General features: G+C 32.3%; 1 protein-coding gene across 3 annotated transcripts in view; it reads left to right on the forward strand.

Moving 5' to 3' along the window:
- LOC145252489 (uncharacterized) overlaps nt 1–23,259 on the forward strand; it is a 44,596-nt gene extending 21,337 nt beyond the window's left edge. For all 3 annotated transcript variants that reach the window (XM_080111923.1, XM_080111922.1, XM_080111924.1), the window contains 2 exons: nt 5,876–6,414; nt 20,377–23,259. In XM_080111923.1, the coding sequence (XP_079968049.1) occupies nt 5,907–6,414; nt 20,377–23,117 (3,249 nt within the window). In that variant the 5' untranslated portion in view covers nt 5,876–5,906 and the 3' untranslated portion in view covers nt 23,118–23,259. The remainder of the gene's footprint in view (nt 1–5,875; nt 6,415–20,376) is intronic.
- The last annotated feature ends 420 nt before the right edge of the window (nt 23,260–23,679 follow it).

Consider the following 23,679-nt stretch of genomic DNA (forward strand, 5'->3'; position numbering starts at 1 on the left):
AACAACAAAATTGAGAATAAATTTCCTTTTGTCGCTGACACAGATTCGCTTTTGTTACTTTTTATCTGACTTTTTTCTTAAGGATTGAAAATTTTGCCTTCATTTAATGCTTCTAAACTTCTGTTTTCTTTTCTTTTTTTGCTTGCATTTAAGACTAGTAGGGAGACCTGACGTTGCCCGGGATTAAATGAGGATCAACTAATGTTCCACATTTGTAAATTATTGTCATTGAAATCTGTGAAATCGCCCATTTTTCAATCAAATCAATTGATTGCCTGCACCGGGGAGAAGCTTCACATACCTTCCCACAGTCACTTAGTCCACAATACATTGTTGATCTTATAAAATTATTTTTGTCATTACCATTTGAGCTATCGACAGATACGAAAGGTTAAAAATTAAGCGACTTTGAACTTTGAATGCTTAATTTTGTGCAGACGCAAAAGTAATAGTGTGAATAACGGCTTTATTCAACTTATCTTGCCATGGTCAAGGTCAAGTACTTATTTTGAATTTTGACCTCTTAGCAGTTATTCTTACAGGCTAAACACAAAATCAAAATTGTTCCACAGGTTCAAATCCCCTATATATTATGTTTAAAGTCTGTAAACCAAAAAGTCAGTAGTTTGGTAGACTTTCCACATGCACACACAGACAAGGTCACTTTTATATAAATATTGTGTGTACAGTAATCAATGGGATAGTATCGTAGTAATCGTTAGTAATGGAGATTTGATAAAGTGTCTTACTTAAGGGAGCGGCTCATCAGGAATTTGTTTGTTGGACTTGAAGACATCCAGGTTAGTCAGGTGGGAAACAGGCAAACGGAAGAGAGTTCCACAGGCATGCACTTCTAAGAAAGAAGCTTTGTTCATAGAATCTACGTTTTGGTTTTGGCACAGATAAAGAGTGGGGAAAATTTTTGACAGTGGTTTCAGCTAGACGGGTGTTTATCAAGAAAGATTGACGAGGGGGAGGGACCAGAGATTGGAGCTCAGACGAGCAATTGCTATGGAAGTAATGATAAAACAAAGACAGGCTCACAACGTCTCTCCTGTGGGAGAGAGGTTGCAGGGAAGAGAAAAGGGCATCCCCCACTAAGCCATAAGTGCGATTTAAAAAAAAAAAAAAAAAAAAAAAAAAAAAATCAACTTTATATAGATTAACTAGCAGGGTGACCTGACATTGCCTGGGATTGAATGATGATCAATGAATGTTTCACATTTCCCTACTTTTTATTGTCATTGGAATTGGTGAAATCGCCCATTTTTCAATCAAATCGATTGCCTGCTTTAATTGGGGACCCATTGTGGTGCACCTGGAAAAAGTTTCACATGCCTCTTGTTGTGACTTGGTTCACAATATATTGTAATCTATATTGTGCTATAGAGAACCTAATGTTGATTTTATAAAATTATTTTTATATGGCTTGCATTAAAGTTTAAAATGCAAAAGTCAAAGTCATGCTTTAATTGTGCTCTAAGCAGAAACATTCATTTCGAACGTGTCCCTGTCATATCAAATAACCTACTGTTGATCTTATAGGTTGGGTCTTTTTGCTTGTGTGTTAATAAAACTTCTCCAATGCACTTGTGATGTTGTGTAAGATGTTAACTTTGGTTAAAATCGCCTGTTCCTTTCATTGGATTATTTCGATTATCAATACTTATCAAAGACATTCCGATACTAAACCTATTTAACAACACTACTAGGCATATAAAGTACCTTTGTGTGAAATTTCATTAAAATCAGCCGAGCCATTTTAAAGTTCATAAGGAATGAACTTACATGCGCAAAGTTCCTTTTCTATAATAGAGAGGTGGATTAAAGTGATTTTTCTTTTTAAGTCACCCGAGCATTGGTTCAATGATAGAACTAAATCAGTTATGTCTTGCTTTTTTTTTTTTTTTTTTTTTTTTTTTTTTTTTTTTAAATCACTGCTGCAGCCTCAATCTCAGTCCTCAATATTTCCAGTATTGGACCTGCCACCACATCCGTGATATAATATTTATATTTAAATTTTCCATCTTCGGATGATTTCAGTTGGCTTTGTTAAAAAAATTTTCCATTGTCGGACTTGATGCACAACTGTACAGATATATCAAGGCAGTCATTTTTCATGACATCCACACGTCAGATTTTTGAGTAAGCTTTTTTGCATATATAATTCTTGCAAGGGTGGAAGGGATGTAATTCATTCACTTCAGTTAACAGGAAAGTTTGAATTGCTTGAATAAAATCAGCAGTCTTAAAGATTTTAATTTATGAATTTCTTAAAAAAAAACATCTCTTGTAGTTTAACCAAGCGATAATATCATAAATGCATATCTCTTATGGATAAATTCCTATTTTAGTCACGTAAATTATTTAGTGAAATCTGTCTTTGCTTACTTCTCAAGTAATTTAACATTACTTCAAATCATGTTTTAGAAACCAACAAAATAGATTAAAAACAACTATTTACACTAGCTACTTGTCTGCAAGATACATTGAAAGTTGTAGTTTCAAAAACAAATGTTATTCAGTTATTTCCACCCCCCCCTCCTACCTTAGTCATTAAATTTAAGCCTGTCTTTAAGACTAGCATTACACACCCAGTGTATCATTGTCGTGTTCGCAGCCTTTACTGGCCAGATTTCAATTCCATGCATTATTACATTGCAAACATGCTTGATAGACTAGTAATGACACTCTGCTAGTTAGTAATGACAAAAGTTCCTGAACTTTTATATGGCATAACGTTGACACACCAGTTCCCGTTGAATCACTAAGTTAAGCAACGTTGGACCTCGTCAGTACTAAATGGGTGGTCATTTGGGAATCCCAGGTGTTGTATGTGCTCTCCGCTTAACTTAGCATTGTTTCCAGTCATCCTGGACTTCTCCTTGTCATTGGCTTAAGCAGTGCAGATTCAGAAGAGATGTGGTTGGGAATTGCGCAACCTTTGCCTTACAATTACACACACAGCTGCTCCTACAGGGGGTATCCTTTGTCTTTTAAGACTGAACGGAGGCATCACATCCCTGAACTTAATCCATCCATTTCTTACAATCAATACCTTTAAAAAAAAAAAAACACTGTTGGCAAGTGGGATTTGTACTCTGTCATTTCCAAACAGTTTCATTGTACCCAGTTTTATTCACAAGGATTGGATTGACCCCATCGTATATAGTTTTCACACACATACACACACCTTAACAGATAAAATGGGGGGAGGGGGTAGAAAGCAATAAGAATCACAAGCCATAAACAATCAAGTTCAGAGTGCGAAAATGGGTAAATCGGGTGGTATTTCTTTCAATTTGCAATATCTTTTTTTTTTTTTCTTTTTTTTTTATATATATATAAATTTTCATGGAAACAAAATTTAATCTTATATATAAGTAGTAGCATTTAAGTGTGTGTCTGTGTACAACTCTCCTACAGCCGGCATCACTGGACCGATCATAACCAAACCAGGCCTGATGATGGTCCTCCAGCTACGGATGGTGCACACTATTTTTCAAGGTCAAATGTTAAGGTCGGGACTTTTCTAGTTTTTTTTTTTTTTTTTAATAAATATACAATTCTTTCTCTTGTCTAGTTTTGTTTTTGTTTTTATAGGATAATTCAAGTTAGTTTACGATTTTCTGTGACAATTTATTTTTTAATGTTCATGTTTTCAAATTTGATGCTTGTAATATTGTCTACATTGCATGTAAATATCACCCTATCTAAACGATGAATATGGTAGGTTTAATATTGGTTTTAAAGTTGTTATTCACAGAAGAAATTAAAGTTCAAACGATAGTGAAGAACATTTTTGTTTTATCAAATTGTATTTCTGTTTTTAGATAATCCAAGTCTTGAGATTTTTTATTATTGATTTACTAATAAAAGAAAAAAATTAAATTCATCTCTAATGTGCTATAAAGCATAGTAAGAAGATCCCATGTGTTAACTGTTGAAATATTTCTTAATATCATTAAGTCATTCTTCTGCATCATTTTCACGTGTGGCCCTTTTTTTTCAAGAGAGTAATGGGATTTTTTCTAATGTTCAAGTTGATCAAAGAATTCTTACTTTAATTATTATTTTTTTAATTTACTACAAAATAAAATTATATTTGCAATAGATTTTCACTTGTTTGAAGCTTATATTTTTAGTTTTACACTGAAAATTGGCTTCTAAACTAATAGCACATAAGATCAGTATAATCATTAAGATTTTAGATTTAATTACAATAAAAAAAAATGCGAGCATGAAAAGTAATATGGTTAATATGGTTAAGCTTAAACATGGAAAAGTAAAAGGACTAGTTGTTAAAACTGGAAAAGAAAAGGGACAAGATATTCTAGTAAAAAATATAATAAATTTATAACTCTTCTGCTTATAACTGTTTCAATAAAATCCCCCCCAATGTTTGAACATTAAAATATTTACTGATGCAAAACCAGTCTCTATTTTATTTTTTTTATTTTGTAATATTTTGTACTTTGATACAGATGCCATAAACAAAAACAATAATTTCTATTGTATAATTTTAAGATTTATTAAATATCAACATATCACTTTAATTTTTTTTTTTTTTTTTTTTTTTTTACATATTTGACCTTTTTTGTTTATTTTTATGTTTCTAGAATCAAATTATAGCAATTAAACTAGTACATAGAATTTATTTATTAATTTTTTTTATATAGAATAAAAATAGTGTTGGGACGATTAATCAAAAAATCTAAAACGGGCAAAACTTGTGCCTATTTTCTGATATCAAAAATGATTTTTTTTAACTTAATTCCATTGCTAGTGCTAAAGATGAAATAATAAATATTAATTTTAAACTACCGATAATATTAAAACCAATAAATCACCCTCCACTTCATAAAGGTATTTTTCGTTTGCAAATATATATATTATATGGTTTTTACGGTATTCTAAAAAAATAATTAAAATGAAAAAAAAAAAAAAAACTTTATAGTTGAATAGTTAGATTTTAAGAGTCTGTAATCAGAATAGGTGAAAAATATTGGACTTGCCCCATCATTAATAAAAATACTAATCTTATATCTAGTGTAAAAAGGAGTTGGTACTTTTTAAACTGTAGCCATTGGGGGGAGGGGGCTGTTAATATACATGTCAGATTATACTGACCCAAACATTGTAAAGATGAAAATAGTAGTCCAAATAATACAAATTATCAATCCATCTAAAAAATTCCCAAACATGAAATTTGAATTTTTACAAGTTAAGACGTTTTATTCATTTAACCATATTAACAAATTGTGATAATTATATACTCTGATATACTGCAGGCATTTTATACTGTTGCTAAGCAACTGGAATTTCCATGGGATGCAGCTAGTTAGATGGATGATGATGGACGAGTCTCTTAACCTTCTGGGGTTGTGGGGGTGCTGCATTATTTCATGTAGCGGGTTTTGGGCAAGAATATCCTGATGACACCTATCTCTGTCTGTGCTTAAGAGCACATATAGCAATTGGTATTACCAAATGGTCATCCATTTTAGTACTTGGCTGGGCTCAATATCACTTTAATGATCTAACGGGAACAGATGTGATTATGTAGTCAAATTTAAAAAAAAAAGTGTCATTCACCTTGGGTGGGTGGAACCAGCTTCTTTTGAAAGAAGTTTCATGGGAATATTAAGCAGTACCCAATCGCATGTATATCCTCATCAGGAGAAATGATGACGTTAGTTTTTACAGGTAAGTCTTAACCTCCTCCTACATACAGGGATCACCCATCTGGTACTGACCAGGTTAAATGTTGCTTAACTTTGATCTAATGAGAACCAGTGTTAATGTGATTATGATAGTTTGATGTATTCACTTAATGTTTTTTCTTATTTATTTTATTTATTTTTATTTTTTTCAGTGCAACAACTTTAGGAAAAAAACAAGACAAAATGTCCCGATACGATGTGGAAAAATTCTTTCCACCTCCAGATCCGGAACTTATCTGCTGCATCTGCCAATGTGTCTTGGACAGTGCCAAAGAGAGTCCATGTCGGCACGTTTTCTGCAAGGTGTGTATTGAGCAGTGGCTTAACGAGCACAACAGTTGCCCGACATGTCGGACATGGCTGTCAACACAGGATCTGCAGAACATCCTTCCCTTGGTGCAGAACATGATTAACAAACTGGTGATGTTCTGCGATTACCGCAACAATGGCTGCGAGCAGAAACTGATGCTCGAGATGTATGATGCCCACATTCAGAAATGTGAATTTAAATTGTTGCCGTGTCCAAATGCCGGCTGCAATGCGAGTCTTTTGCGCAAGGATCTCTCGCAGCATGTCAGCAACACGTGTGAATTTAGGGAAATTGTGTGCACGAAAGGATGTCGTCTTAAGATACCAATCAATGATTTAAACTTTCACAATTGTATGATAGCACTCAAGCAAAAATCAGAAAGTAAGTTGTATTTATTATTTTAATTATTTGATGTTGCCCGGACTCTATTCATTTTATTTTTGTTTTTTTATAACTAAGCCATTTGTGTTTTTCTTTGCTGTTTGTACAAAACTCCACTCTTTTGATTTGCATATCCATGACAGAAAGAAAATATCACACACTAAAAATCACATAAATTAAGTAGTTTTATTTTTATAAAGAAAATTAATTTTAAATAGTTTTTCCAGTGCTTTCTATGATAAGAATGGCTTTCTAAAATCTCACAAGTTTTAATTTTACCTTTCTGTTACCTTTCTTTCATTCGGCAGGTTTTCAAAATAGTGTCATGAGACAGTCACGCTGGGTTTAAGCCATAAAATTTGATTTTTCTTTAAAATTAAAACCACTTGATTTATTTATGTGATTTTTAGAATACGATATTTTATTTTCATCATGAGCACATACATCATAGAGCTTTTTATTTTTGCTTTTCATGGAAAGAAGGGGAGGCTCTGGACAGGCATCTTTTTAGAACATTTTTTAAAGGATTTTGGAAGTTAAATTATTTATTATACCAGATTCTTGTTAAACCATAACTTTTCGGTAATGTATTGTTGCTTTAATTCCAATTTATTAAATTATTCAAAATGACTTGCAAAATTTTTTTTTTAAATTTATTAAATTATTATACATAAATTTATTAAATTATTCAAAATAACTGGCAAAATTTTTTTTTTTTTTTATTTATTAAATTATTATATATAAATTTATTAAATTATTCAAAATGACTTGCAACAGTTCTGATTTTTTAAATTTATTAAATTATATATAAATTTATTAAGTTATTCAAAATAACTTGCAAAATCTTTCTTTTTTTAATTCATTAAATTATTCTATATAAATTTATTAAATTCAAAATAACTTGCAAAAGTTTTGATTTTTTTTTTTTTAAGCCAGTCAAAATGAGTTTTTATTTGATAGTTTAAATGCTTCCAGATGGTTATGAAATAATTCATTCTTTTAAAAAAAAATTTTTAACTATAAAAAAAGATTAAGGTCAATTGTTTTAAAAGAAACTAAAATACATTGTTGTTGATTTAATTTCATTATTCCTTTTAAATTAGATTTTTTAAATTCTTTTTTAAATTAGATTTTTTTATTCCTTTTTTAAATTACATTTTTTTTCCTTTTTAAATTACATTTTTTTATTCCTTTTTAAATTAGATTTTTTTTTATTTTTAAATTACATTTTTATTCCTTTTTAAATTAGATTTTTTTTATTCCTTTTTAAATTAGATTTTTTTTATTCCTTTTTAAATTACATTTTTTTTCCTTTTTAAATTACATTTTTTTTCCTTTTTAAATTACATTTTTTTCCTTTTTAAATTACATTTTTTTCCTTTTTAAATTAGATTTTTTTATTCCTTTTTAAATTAGATTTTTTTATTCCTTTTTAAATTACATTTTTTTATTCCTTTTTAAATTACATTTTTTTTATTCCTTTTTAAATTACATTTTTTTATTCCTTTTTAAATTAGATTTTTTTATTCCTTTTTAAATTAGATTTTTTTATTCCTTTTTGAATTAGATTTTTTTTATTCCTTTTTAAATTACATTTTTTTATTCCTTTTTAAATTACATTTTTTTATTCCTTTTTAAATTACATTTTTTTATTCCTTTTTAAATTACATTTTTTTATTCCTTTTTAAATTACATTTTTTTATTCCTTTTTAAATTACATTTTTTTATTCCTTTTTAAATTACATTTTTTTATTCCTTTTTAAATTACATTTTTTTATTCCTTTTTAAATTACATTTTTTTATTCCTTTTTAAATTACATTTTTTTATTCCTTTTTAAATTACATTTTTTTTTTATTCCTTTTTAAATTACATTTTTTTTTATTCCTTTTTAAATTACATTTTTTTTTTATTCCTTTTTAAATTACATTTTTTTTTTATTCCTTTTTAAATTACATTTTTTTTTATTCCTTTTTAAATTACATTTTTTTTTATTCCTTTTTAAATTACATTTTTTTTATTCCTTTTTAAATTACATTTTTTTTTTATTCCTTTTTAAATTACATTTTTTTTTTATTCCTTTTTAAATTACATTTTTTTTTTATTCCTTTTTAAATTACATTTTTTTTTTATTCCTTTTTAAATTACATTTTTTTTTTATTCCTTTTTAAATTACATTTTTTTTTATTCCTTTTTAAATTACATTTTTTTTTTTATTCCTTTTTAAATTACATTTTTTTTTTTATTCCTTTTTAAATTACATTTTTTTTTTATTCCTTTTTAAATTACATTTTTTTTTTTATTCCTTTTTAAATTACATTTTTTTTTTATTCCTTTTTAAATTACATTTTTTTTTTATTCCTTTTTAAATTACATTTTTTTTTTATTCCTTTTTAAATTACATTTTTTTTTTATTCCTTTTTAAATTACATTTTTTTTTTATTCCTTTTTAAATTACATTTTTTTTTTATTCCTTTTTAAATTGGATGTTTCTTTTTAAATGGAGTTTTTTTATGCCATTGCCTTTTTATTTCGATCACATAATTTTCAAAATGTAAGTTACGTGGAAGCTAGAAACACAGATACATGAGAAGTGTTAACATAATTTTAATAATACAGAGATTATTTAACCATTAATATACTAGTAACTACCTACATGTGTCATGCTTTAACTTAGATCCATTCTTTCTCTTCGTTCTGTCTGCTTGTACTAAAAAAGAGAAGACTGGCTGACTGAATGTGTGACATTTTAACACTTTACCACTCTGATTCAGAAATGCCATTAAGTTTGGCGTTTTTAACCATCTTCCACCCACACCCCGCCTAGAAATAGTGCTTATGTTACTAGGGTGTTAAATACAAGGGAAATAACTGTTAGATGAATAGCACTAAGCATATTACAAAGAAACAATTTGGGGAGCTGAAAACATGGTAGTTGTCGACTTTGTTTGAAACTTATTAGGTGGCAATTTTAAAAATGAATACTTATTACAATCAATCGAGTAATAAAACCTTAAAAAAAAAAACTAAGCTATAACTATGAAACAATGTTAATGAAATACAAAAATTATGTTTCTGAATTTTTTAGATGAGGCTTGATAGTTTGGATTATTTGGACTATTGTTCTCATCTTGAGTGTTATTAGTATCATCCGAAATGAGAAAATAATACAATTGTGAATTACTAAAGATTTCTACATAGTCATGATTGAGAAAACGAGAGAATGCTACCATTCAAAATTTTGTGTAGATTCCTGAATTTGATAAAATATATCTGGAGAAGGTTGTCGCTTACATTGATTAAAATGCTGTGAAAATAAGTCAAGATAAGAACAGTAGTCCAAATAAAAAAAAATAATACAAATAACAAAAATTAACTAAATTGGTAAATTAACAAAAAAAATATCTTGCTAATGATCTCTAATTGGGATAATTATAAGAAGGAATGCGTTACCCTTTTCCACCACAGAAACTCCATTAGATGAAGGTGAAACATTTCCAACCCTGAGTGGCCAAGTTGTAAAACTATTGCTATTAAACTGTACATATTGTCTGCATTAAAAAAAAACTAGAAAGAAAAGTCTGTGCATTGGTTTATATTGGCATCCGTTCATACAATGTGATTAATTTTCAAATTTGGATAAAGATCACTAACACAATTCAGAATGAAAAATGATTCGCTTGTTGCTGCAGACATACAAAAGAATCAATTATGAAACTTCCTAATTACGTTCAGAACCGTGGAATCTGTAGTTTAAACACTGGACTCCAACTCATTTTAAAATGGTCTAACTCTAACCCAAGGAATCTTTATTAATTATTTATACATTCACTAGCAATGACCCAACATTGCTTGGTTAGAAAGTAGTAATACACACGGACGAAAAAACGCTTTGGATAATCACAGATTTCAAGGTAGTTCTACTAAAATAGCCATATTTTTTAAACCAAAGCACTTCAAGTCTTCAAATTACTACTGTTTTGTTCGGAAATGAATATACTTTCAAATGAATTAATAAATATGAATGTACATTATATATTTTAAGAGTTTTAAGCAAATAAAGTGATAAAAATGTGAACGTCATAAAATGGCGTTTTCGGTAAGGTTTTGTAATGACCCCCCCTGTTTTCTAAAGGTCCGTACCGTGATTCTATGAAGAATTTCGTCATGAAATTTGGGAACCAATCAGTAGAGGTGTTAATCTTAATACTGTCAAGTGTCCGAAATACTTTTGACCATTTCTTTTTTTGTTGTGTTAAAAATAAGACTTTAATATGACTAGTATCGAACATTTTGAAAAAAAAATTCTTCGGACACCCAGTAGTAAGTAAATCAATCTTTTTACTATCTTTATCAATTAAAAGTATTATTTTATGTTGAGTAGGACCGCGGTAATTGATAATTTAAAAGGACCTACCCAAAAAAAAAATTGTTTCTATTTCTCGAATTTGGTCAAATGAAGTTAGTATTACTAGCAGCAGCAGCTCCAGCCTGTAGAATCAGCCATAGCACAGCGCAGTGTATAAACAACACGCGTTCTTTAATTTTTATTCAAGAACGAATTAAGAAAAACATGAAAATATGAATATAAATGTTCTTATGTTTAATTAGAGCTATTTTGTTATCAGAATAACATTAGTTTAGAACTATTCGGTTTTCAGAATGTATAATAACAACAATCCCAACCAATTCAGCATTATGAATCTGTAGCAGTGTCAGAATCTTTGGGAAAATCGCCATTGCAAATTTGACACCCCTAAGACAAAACTGCGAATAAAATATAAAAAAATCGTAATTTCTGTTTTTAAAGTGGGTTTTTTATTTTATTTATGGAATATACTTCCAAAATAAACTATTAAAGTTGTTTCAAACATAATAAAAATATTATTTCTTATTTGTTAAAAAACCGTGTTGACAAAATATCCGCTCGCGGTGATTGAATACGCGGACATTCATTGAATCTGTTGCAATTTCTCACATTTCTCGTCAAATTTAAAAACATGGTTAAAAAAACAAAATAAACTTTTGTAGATTGCATGCACTTTTATTCTTTAAATTAGTTTTGAACAACGAATTAAAACAATGTTTTACTGCGAACAGCCACAAATGTTTTTTTTCAAAATCAAAATAAGTATCAAAATCTCGTTTATACATAGATTCGAAAAAGTTGTCAAAAAACAAATATATAACAAATAAATGTTATCAAAGGCAAGATAAGTTACTTTTCTACCTAACTGGATAATTTTCTAGTGTTTTTATTTAATGTAACATGTTTATTCAGCTCGAAACAGTGTTTACCGATGTATTGGAAAATTAAAAATGGCGCCCGGCCTGACTCTCTTTGACACGGTAAGTTTGAGAAAAGGAGTTAAAAATAAAAAAAACTATACAAAATACTGTTAAAAACTCGCCGAATATATGTCAGCCTATGTCACATGTCACGGTAACATATATTGAGCGAGTTTCTAGCAATATTTTGTCTATTTTTATTTTTAACTTTTTTCCACAAACTTACCGTTTCAAGAGTCGGGCGCCATTTTAAATTTTCCAAAACATCGGTAAACACTGTTTTCAAGCTGAATAAACATGTTACATTAAATAAAAACACTAAAAAATTATCCAGTTATGTAGAAAAGTAACTTGCTTTTGATAACATTTATTTGTTATATATTTGTTTTTTGACAACTTTTTCGAATCTATGTGATAGTAATACAAACCTTCAAAATCTATATCAATATTCTTGAAATTTTAAAAGAAAACACATCAAACTACAATTAGGAAGCTTTTTATTTCGTTATTTTTTTTTTCTACTTATTAAGCGAAAGATATTTTTACAACCTGCTCCAGCGTAGTATAAACGGCCTATGGAATTAACACCTTCAACCTCGAAAATAGAAATCAACAAATTTATGGAATTTTCTTTGAAATTTCGCAACGCAGTTTCTTATTAAATTAAAACTAAATATAACATTTTCTGACTTATTTACCTGTCGAATACACACACACACACACACACACATATATATCTTTCTGTAAAATATTTATTTGAAATGGAAACGGCATTTTGCAGTTAGGACAACAAAACAAAAATGAAGTAACGGTTCGTATTCCTAAAACACTCTTTAACCCTAACAATAACACTAAGTTCGAGTGGCAAGCCTCCCCCCCAAATAAAATACCTTTGTAAGCCACATACAAGCATCTAAAACAAACAAACAAAAAATAGATCCTTCCTTAAAGAAAAATACACATGAAAATAAATTGGTTAACTGTCCTAAAATGCTAGAATGGCCAGGAAATGGTGAATTATTTTACATTAAATTTTTGTGAAACTAACCGCTCCCCCCTCTAATATTGTTTTTGTTAGCTTTGTCTCTGTCAAGTTTTCAGTATGTTCACACATAATTTTCCTTAGCCCCTACAATTAATTCAAAGTCCGAATGGCAACCCTCCCCATATTCTCATTGCATAGAAACCCTCTTAAAACTACACATAATCATCTTAAAAAAAACAAAAAAAAAACAGTTAACTGCCCTAAAATGCTAGAATGACCTATATTAGGAAATTATTTTACATTCAATTCTAAAATAATTTGTTTATCTTTCATTAAAGTTTTTCATGGCATTTTATACATAATTTCCTAAAAAGGTAGAATCACATTTTGGAGGGGTGGTCAGAAGGAGTTGAGTGGGGTTAAACAGAAGGTGTTAATCTACAATAATACCAAAGAAATATTGCAATATATTCATTTTTAAATGGTCTTATGTTTAGATTTAAGTTTTTTGTACATAAAGCACATTACAATTCAACTTTGAGTTCTCCAACTTCTTTTCTGTTTATGGATACATGGCATTTTTAAGGAATTGCTGCATATTTATGCACATTTACTGCAGATTATTTGGAAACCATAAACTTTGGGAGATTTTCAGTTGCATATTCTGATTCCTTGTACAAAAATACACTTATATGGTAAATTTCATTTCTTAGTCTTGTGTTTTAACAAAGATATAACATTTTTACTGAAAAAGTAGTGTAAAAAATGTGACGAAACGCATATGGTCTTAAAGAGGGAAAAATATCCAAATGTGTGAGGCACAAAAATAGCCATAACTTCCTTAATTTTAATCAGATTTTAAAAATTTAAAAAGATTCTTTCTTAGCTCATCAAGCTCTTTCTATGCATACCAATATTGAAATATTTCAAGCTATTTAAATTTTTTCATGTGTATTGCTACTAGAAAGACTTCAGAATGCCGTCCTATTTTACTATTTAATAAAAAAAAAATTTTTTAAATGTTTATTTTAATAAATATTAGCATGGGTGCCTGGCGTTGCCCGGGTGTTTGGAGGTGTATACTGAGCAAAAACAAAAAAAGGGTTAATTTTTTTAACTTTGACCCCTATTATGACCCCTTAAAATCTATAATTTTGGGCTCAAATCAAGTTAAGTTAGATCCGTGTCCAAGGAAACTATATTTAAACTTTTAAGTGTTTAGACCCAAAATTGTCGGGAGTTTGGTAGAGTTCTCAAAGGTCAAATTGATGAACTTTGACCCCTTAACAGCCAAATTTCTGGCTGAAAACCGATCACATTGATTTTCCCAAATCTCAGTACCCTGTATATCAAATTTCGAGTCTGTAGTTAGTGCGTAAGGAAATGTACACACGCACAGACAGACAGACACTTTCACTTTTATAGATATACTAGCATTTCAGCCCGGCGTTGCCCGGGTGTTTGGATGTGTATGTTGAGCAAAAAAAAAAAAGTGGTAGTAGGAAGGCAGGCTTGAACCCGTACCGCAAAAGGGGAAGAGAACTGGGTAAAACGTAACGTTTATGCTGTTACGATCACCGCCAAACCGGAAGCGACATTTTTTAAAAATTAAGGCTAGACAATCTAAGGGAGAGGATAACTTTAAAAAATATCGGCGAAAAAAGTGACCCCCCCCCCATCCGTAGAAAAGTGCCTAGTTGAAGGGGAAAATTTTAATGTTTTTAGCCAATTTTTCTATATTTGTCGTATGAAAGGTCGAACTTTAAAACGATACTGATCTTGGTAAAATCCGTCGCCTCTATTGAAAGTTTAAGGAAAACATGCAAACACATACATACATACATACATACAGACATTTATATATTGGTAACTAAAAATTGTCGACCCAAACAGATGAAAAAGCTTGCCCTATCTCTGAATACCCTTTATGTAAAATTTCAAATATTTAGACCAGAAATTGTCCGAGTAATTTGGAAGAGAATGCAGAGGTCAATTTTTTTAAACTTTGACCCCTATTATGACCCCTTAAAATTTATTGTTTTGGGCTCAAATCAAGTTATTAAGTTAGATCCATGTCCAAGGAACCTATATCTTACTTACGAAACTGTTTAAGCGCTGCCTTAAGGAGAAGTGCTTTCCGACTCCCTGGAAGACCTCATCAGTTTGCCCTGTATTTAAGAATTCAGGTGATAAGTCATCTCCCTCTCAGTACAGACCAATAAGCCTCCTGTGTGTTATGAGTAAGTTGCTGAAATCCATATTAAATAGAGAAATAGTCAACCACCTCAGCAGAAACAACCTTCTTAGTGACACACAATATGGTTTCCGCTCTGCAAGATCTACCGCAGATGTGCTAACGGTTATATCTCACAGGATTAGTGAATCTCTTGACAAAGACTTCCTTTCTAGGGCAATTGCTCTTGACATATCAAAGGCCTTCGACAAGGTATGGCATAAGGGTCTACTTCACAAGATTTCCAGCTACGGTATAACTGGAAATGTTTTCTCAATCATTAAATCATTTCTCTCCGATAGGCTCATAAGAGTAGTGGTCGATGGACAAAAATCAGAGGCATGCAGTATTAATGCTGGAGTCCCTCAGGGGTCAATCCTGGGCCCAACTCTCTTCCTGATCTATATCAATGACCTCCCTAAACACATACTTAAATCATTCGTTGACATCTATGCTGATGACACGACCATCTACGGCAACACAGCAAAGGCTGTAAATGACAAAGTTCTCTCTGATTCTCTCTCCTCTGATCTCGAGCGCGTAGTTCAGTGGGGGAAGACGTGACTGGTTACCTTTTAATGCATCTAAAACGAAACTCCTATCCTTACATCATCAACGCCCTGATCCCCATCTGGCATCAATTGGGATGGATGACTCTCGTCTGGGAGAGGCCCCATGTTTTGACAAACTTCTGGGTTTGACATTTACTCCTGATCTTAAATGGAACACGTACATCAAGTCTGTTGCCAAGGTCGTTGGAAAGATGGTGGGATCCTTGTACCGCTCCAGAAGATATCTCACTACTGATGCAATTCTCTATCTATATAAAAGCCAAGTACATCCAAGGATGGAATACTGCTGCCATATCTGGGCAGGAGCTGCTAAAAACAGTTTATCCTGCCTTGACCGAGTACAAAATAGACTTTGTGGCTTAGTGGGGGATACCCTTTTCTCTACCCTGCAACCTCTCTCCTACAGAAGAGATGTTGCAAGCCTATCCTTGTTTTATCGTTACTTCCATGGCAGGTGCTCGTCTGAACTCCAATCTCTGGTCCCCCCTCGCCAATCTTTCACGAAAAACACCCGTCTAGCTGAATCCACTGTGAAAAATTTCCCTCATTCTTTATCTGTGCCTAAATCAAAATGTAGATTCCATGAACAAAGCTTCTTTCTTAGAACTGCACGCCTGTGGAACTCTGTTCCGTCTGCCTGCTTCCCACCTGACTACAACTTGGATGGTTTCAAGTCCAACGTTAACAAATTCCTAATGAACCGCCCCCTTAAGTAAACACTTCATCAAATCTCCACACTAACGTAATGTACTTGCAATAACCCTTATCCCTGAGTGGCTTCCGGGCCTTGATAAGTGGTGACTACTGTGTAAAAAAAAAAAAAAAAAAAAAAAAATCTAAAATTTCAAGTGCGTAGACCCAAAATTGTTGGAGGAGTTTGGTAGAGTTCTCAAAGGTCAAATCGTTGAACTTTGACCCCTTAATTGCCAAATTTTTGGCCAAAACGCGATCACATCGATTTTCCCAAATCTCGGTACGCTGTATATCGAATTTCGAGTCTGTAGACTAAAAATTGACAGTTATTGCGTAAGGAAATAGACACAGACACGTTCACTTTTATATATATATATATATATATATATAGAGAGATTCCATAGTAAATAAAATAATTTGATGTGTATTTGTCAGAGTTACATATAGGCTAGAAACATATACGTATGTAGAGTTTTAAAATAAAAAAAAAATTTACAAGGTTGCTTTCAGCCTGGTAAGCTAGCAGCATCTCTTATGAAACTTCCTGATATTTGCATATTGGTTTTGAAAAAGCACTCAAATGTCAGCTTTTTTCACATTGTATTGTCCACCTTTGTCTCAAGGCTCCTGGTTCGAGCCTACCTACCTACCAAAACTTTTTTTCTTTTTTGTTACCCACTCCCAACACACACCTACAAACAACCGGGCAATGCTAGGTACCTCCGCTAGTCTATTATATAAAAGGCAAAATGTGTATGTGTGCGTTTGTGTGTCCTGCAAAAATTTTCCACACAAATGACGGATTGTCACCAGATAAGTATCATTTTGAAGCTCAAACCTTCAGACGACAAATATGGAAATATTGGCTAAAAAACATTAATTCCTTCACCGTCAACGGGACACTTTTCTACAGGGAGGGGTAGCAAAAATCGCTCCTTCATGACAGTCTAGCCAAATATGCATGCACAAAAGATGCTGTTCCTTGAATTAGGTTGTTTTTTATAATGTTTAAACTAAATTCGCTCACGTGGTCAGTGACACTGTTATCTTTAGCTTGCAGGTTCGATCCGAGGTATCAAATGAATTTTTTTTTTTTTCCATCATGTTCGGTGTTTTAGTTTCTATTTTTTTTTTTATTATTTTTTTTATTTATCCCCCCCCCAACACACACACACACACACACACGCACACACACACACACCTCCAAACACCCGGGCAATGTCGGGCACCCCTGCTAGTATTATATAAAGTCACTTTGTGTGAGTTAGTTTCTTCCTCATAGGTTTGGAAACGGCTGAGCCTATCCTTTGCAAATTTCACACAAAGGTAATTTATAGGTCTGGCAGTGTTCTTAGATATGTTTTGTACAGAAATTCATCTGCTGAGTATTAAAAATAAAAAAATCTGATCTTAAAAATAGTCTTTCTTAAAGATTTTTTACTGAATAATATTTTACATTACACTGGCATAATAAAATCTCAACAAATGATTTTGTCTTTAAAAAAAAACAAAAAAAAAAAAAAAAAAAACAATTGACATTTGGAAATATAGCTCGGCAGTAGAGCATTCAACTACAGATCGAATGATCCCCTGTTCAAGCCCGGTTGTACCTCACCATTTTATTTTTTCTTATTAATGAATTCAATTTTACGCTAAAAGAAGAAATACCATTTAAAATTGACGCAAATCATTTCTTTGTTTGCATATTTTAAAACTAATCAATGATGAAAAGTGGCTTTCCAGGGCATTCATTGTCAAGCCGAAATATCAGTTGACATTTATTTTGAGTGAATTAATCCAACGGGCAAATTAATCCATCATAATTTATAATATTCAATAGAGGATTGATTCTATAATGCTACATACGCAATCTGCATAAATTAAAAACATGTTTAAACGTATTGTATGATTGGGCAACGCCGGGTATCCAGCTAGTATAAAAAAAATGCAGTTTTAATTCCTAATTGTAGTTCAGCATATTGTAGACTTAGCACTAGAAAATTCATAATTACAAAATGCGTTTCAACTATATAACTAAAAAATAAACAAGAAACCATAGTTTAAATTGTGAAATAAAAATGCGGGATCATCAGCTGTTTACCTTGTAGCTGTTTCTGAGATTTAAAAACAGGACAAGATATTTTTATTTTATTTATTTATTTATTTATTTTTTTTTTTGAAGCCCTTATCATTTGTGTATTTATGAAGACAGGATATATATTGTCTATGGTTTTATGTCTGTTTTATATGCTGGTATGTGTTGGATAGCTTTAAGAAATTGACTTCCAAAGTAACTTATCTCTGACCAAGTCTTTATTATCTTTCTTTCAAGTCCATTTTTATCACTTTTCTTTGACCTTTTGCTGTGACCTTATTTACTAACCCAAGAACTTTCATCCATTGTCTCAACGTGGCCACACCACCAAAGCCTCGTGTTTGGTACACATCCCTCCCTCCCCATACTGTCCAGATTTAATCTTCCTCTGAGCTCATCAGAACTAAACCTCTGTTACACATAATATCCATTGTATCGTTTCTCTTCACTCAATACATGGTTTTGACCATTACTGGTCAGTATGCATAATCACATTGCATAAGCATGCTTGATAGACTCTTTCTATGGTAAACAGTAGTAACTCTATGCTGGTTAGTAATGACAGAAGTTACCTAAACTTTATCCACTCCTAACTTTTGCTATCATTCTTCTACCTGCTCCAATGGTATCATTGCATTAAGACTTCTTGACAACTTCAATAACTTCATGCAGATATATTTTGTCTACATCTGTGTGTGTGTGTATGAGAGAGAGAATAAAAACATGATATATCATAAAATGAAATGTTGTAAAGATAGGTTTTGAAAAAAAGACAAAAGAAAAATTAAAGATGGAAATAAATCCTCACAAACCAGATGGTTACCAGTTTTATTTGGATCCATGGTTATGTTTCTGCCATTATTTCAATGAATTTAAAATCTTCATCTTTCCTGAAAACATTTGTTAACCCAAATGAAACCGGTAAAGCTCTGTTTTTTGATTATATATTCCTGTGTTTGATGAATGAAGATGTGAAAAAGTGGCTCTTTATGCTGGAGAAATTTCTTGTAATAGAAAAAGAACATCTGATTTCAGTGCTTGACAACCACATTCTTGTCCGTGTATTTCGACTAAAGCCATGATTATTCACGAGTACTCTTAGATCTTTAAGTCATGCTCAAGGAGTCACAGTTCTCTAGAACTCCCATACGTCAATGCATCTCCTTTGCTTTTGTAAAATGAGACAGTGATGCTATTAGTCCATTGTTCTGCTAAAGTATCGTTTATTTTTTTGAAAATTAACAGAACAGTTATCTAATGAAAATCTCTACTCAGCATTACAAACCATCATATTTTCCATCATCGGACTTTATACGCAAGTGTACCATGCTTATCCAGTTTTATGTTAATATTAAAACATTGTAATTACACCAAAAACTTTTTGTACATACTTGTTAGCTTAAAAAAAAAAGGCTGTACACAAAAAATGTACACATTCATGCAGTATTTTTGTGTCTATAAAATAAAATCAAGTTTGATCAGTAAACAATTTCTAGCCAGTATTATTATAACTGTGTGTGAATTAGTTTGAATTATGCCCCTTAGCCATTAACAAAAAAATGGCAGGTGTGACATTTTTGTTTAAAAAAAATAAATTTGATGAATTAGCACAACTTTTGGTGTACTCTCTTAAATTTAACATGTAAGTAAATAAAAGTTTTGTGCCAATTTTCTTTGTTTTTTTTTTATGTGCAGTTTAATATTAGGGTAAAATTGAATAAACTTTAAATAAACTATGCCCACCTGGCGTTGCTCGGTCATGTATTTATTGGTTTCTTTGACTTTTTTCTCTAACTACGTCATCCAAAATATTTTTTCTCTTTCAAACTAGGTGAGTCTGTAATGGACGAATACAGACTTACTTCCCCCCCCCTTTTTTTTTTTCCTTTTTCTTTTTATAAAATACAGAAATAAATCTGATCAATAAATTTTTTTTAAGGAATTTACTTGAAATAACATTTGTTTTTAACAATATGAACCAACATTCAACAAAGTAAAATGGTTATTCAGAATGAAATATTGATTTTATAGGAAAGAGCATGTCTATGATAAAAATTAATTTTTTATTTTCATTTATTTATTTTTTTCTATTTTCAGAACAACAGAAATTAATTCAGGAATACTGGAAGAAAATTCAAGAGCTGGTCTCTTTGAAGGATTTGTTGAAGAAGAAAGTAGAAAACTTGCTACACAACATTGATCATAGTACTCCTGTCCGTGGTGAGAGTATGTCTAACCTCTTCTCTTATGAAGAAGATGAAGATATCACCCCAATCAGTGTCATCCCCAGGGGCGAGGATAACACCGATGCTCGACTGTCTATTATCAGCAATTACTTTGCATTTTATGCAAATGCTGTTGATCGAATCACCAGTGAGGTGAGTCAGATAGAGAAGGAAGGGAATGTCGTCTTTAATTCTGAATTCAGCCCAGTTTCAAATAGCAATGCCTTCTCTCTACTGCAAGATGATGACTTTACCCCACCCAATATTGAAAACGGACAAAGTCGCAGACAAAGCGATGGTATTTCCACTCCCCACAACAATCTCGGAGGTCCGATGAACGAATCTTTAGAAAATAGAGAGAGATACCCCTTGCCCGCCGATTCTTATTCCGATATTAATTTGGACCAAGAGATCCCGAATAATGCTACTGAAATTGATAATGAAGAAACTGGTGCAGAAGATCATTATAATTTGACTGACCGAGAATTGGATGTTTCTTACGTTGCCGATTCCGATGATGGAGGAAATGACTCTCCTATCGAGTACAGTTATGATAACATCAGTGATAATGGAATATTCGAGTCGGATGAAGAGGAAGATGACGACGACGACTTTGATGACATTCCAAGTGATGTATCATCTTCCATTCAGTCGTCCCTGGTGGCCAATGTCCACTCTGAGTCTGCACCCGATGAAGCTGAAACACCAAATGAGATGAGAAACCTCTATGAAGAGTCGGGCGATCTTTGGTCAGAACATGACTACGACAACGCTAATCAGTCCACAGAAAGTGTAAACGTCCATCCTTCCAATGAAGCACTTCCAGAGGGTGACAATGCTGACGTTAATGCAGGTGATGGCGAATCTTATCTTCACCGTTCGGAGGAACATTATCTCTCTTCCGATTACATATCATCACCTTCTGTTACGTCAACGCAGTACTCACCAGTTCCCTCTTCTCCCTTTCATGACTCTGACAGTGAAATGTACGAAAACAATGTTGTAATGTATTCAGACTTGAGCGATGATGAAACCAACCGTGGAATCTTATTGGTACTGGACACTGAAGTGACATTTGCATCTTCGACTACAGAACAAGTACCGCACAGGACTACAAGCAGCAGTACTGAGAACAACAACAACAACAATACCCATTCAGAAAACAGCCATGTCTTAAGCAATGATGATGACGATGATGATGATAGTGATGCAAACAATAATACTGATGAAGATAATGATGACTGTCCAAGCTCTCCAGCTGAGAACAATGGGAGTAACTGTGATGAAGAGGATCCAATTGTTGAGGATCCGCATGCTGTCAGTGTTGTACAACCAGCCTATTCTCCCCCTCCAATTGACAATAATGTGATTAACCATATACAAAATACACAACTAAATGATACAAGCACTGTGAATATATGCACATCCAATAACAAATCCTTGGCAACTAGTTATAATAACGCTATTGTAGGACGTGTAGAAAGACCCATGCAGCAGCTGACCATGTATCAGCACAGACAGCGGTACATCGAAATGAATTCAGAACCAGTTAGTACACCAGCTCAGCATAATGTGACCCGCTTTCTTCAAACAGGGAAAGAGTCTGTGCGTTTCTCTCAGCAGGATTCAGTTGCCATCGCTGAAACTGATATTCCTGTATCTATTAAGATTGAGCCAGATGAGGAGGTTGAGCATATAATCTCCTCTTCAAACCTTGCGACCGTTCAAAAAACTTTAATGTCCACCAGAACCTCCTATAATTCTAGAGTCGGTCCAGCTTGCCAGCAAGTCAACTCTACAGGCAACGACGAAGCAAAGATTCTCAATGAACGACTGATGAATATTTCAAATCGCTACACCTCATCCGCACAGCAAACCTTCAATAACACGAACACCAACTGGTGTGCAAAACGTTCCAACTCTTCGTCCACAGAGACTCGACCTCTTGTGAAACGCCGTCGGACACGTGACTATTCCAATTACAATTCTGCATCGCAAGCTGTTCCCATGGAAACCGTATGCAACCGAGTGGACTTATCTGTGATAAACATTCGCGAATCGCCATGTCAACTTGTACCAAAGTGTCATCGTTGCAGTCGTTTCCCACCGACTGTCACAACTCCTGCCATGTCCCCCTCCGCTATCATGACTCCGCCGATAACCACCAACAGCCTACCAGTCTCCACCACAGCTTGCACTTACAGTCCCCGGTTAATGGTAAACTCTGGTCGTCAATCTCTGCCGTCAGGTGGCAGAACCCGACAAAGTCGGAGGAGATCGATTCGTGAATGGCAAGCCAGCATCCAGTCAGATGCTAATGATATCCGTGTTGTCGAGGAAAGAACTGCTCTTTCCGGTGGTAGCGCTATGGAGAATACAGTTGGTGGTGGCCAAACATTCCGAGATAGACGACATTCTCATCAACCTGAATATACCGTGGGACAAGCTGATTCTGATGATGCTAGCTATGAACCCTCTGATAGTTATTCCGACACAGATGGACAAGAGTCTGACAGCAGTCCTGAAGTGTTGATGCCGAAATCTTTTTTTCAATTATTAGAGGAATATGATTCGGAAGAGACTGATGCAAGTTGGACAGTTGATATGGATTAGATGCTCGGGTTTTTTTGGGGGGTTTGTTTTTTTTTTTTTTTAATTTCATTTCTTTTACACTTTTTTTTTTTTTTTAAACATGTTCTGGTACATTTATTTCTTTTATGTAATAAATTAAAAACAAAACAATTATTATCAAAAAGATTTACTTAAAACGTTTATATTCTGTTTCAGTTAAAAAAATATTTGGAGCTTGTAGGTAAACGCACGCAGGTGAAGTATGACAATTCAAAATAAATTAACAGGAAAACTTTTATATGTTTTTTTTATATATATATATATATATATATATGTATGTATATTAGTAATTTATAAAATATATATGTAGCGATTAAGCTACACTGAATATTCCGCGTTTCATCCACTCTAAGACTTTTTCAGGCTTATGCGCATAAGCCTGAAGAATCCTAGAATGGATGAAACGTGGAATATTCAGTGTAGCTTAATCGCCATATATATTTTATGACTTAATAACTAGCTCTACCTACGTATTGAGCACTTTTGAAGTAAATACTTAAAGTTTACGCATAAATTTATACTTTCGTATAAATTTTATGTGAGT

Source organism: Euprymna scolopes, chromosome 29 (assembly GCF_053919585.1).
Source record: "Euprymna scolopes isolate OS-2025 chromosome 29, ASM5391958v1, whole genome shotgun sequence".
Classification (NCBI taxonomy): Eukaryota; Metazoa; Mollusca; class Cephalopoda; order Sepiida; family Sepiolidae; genus Euprymna; species Euprymna scolopes.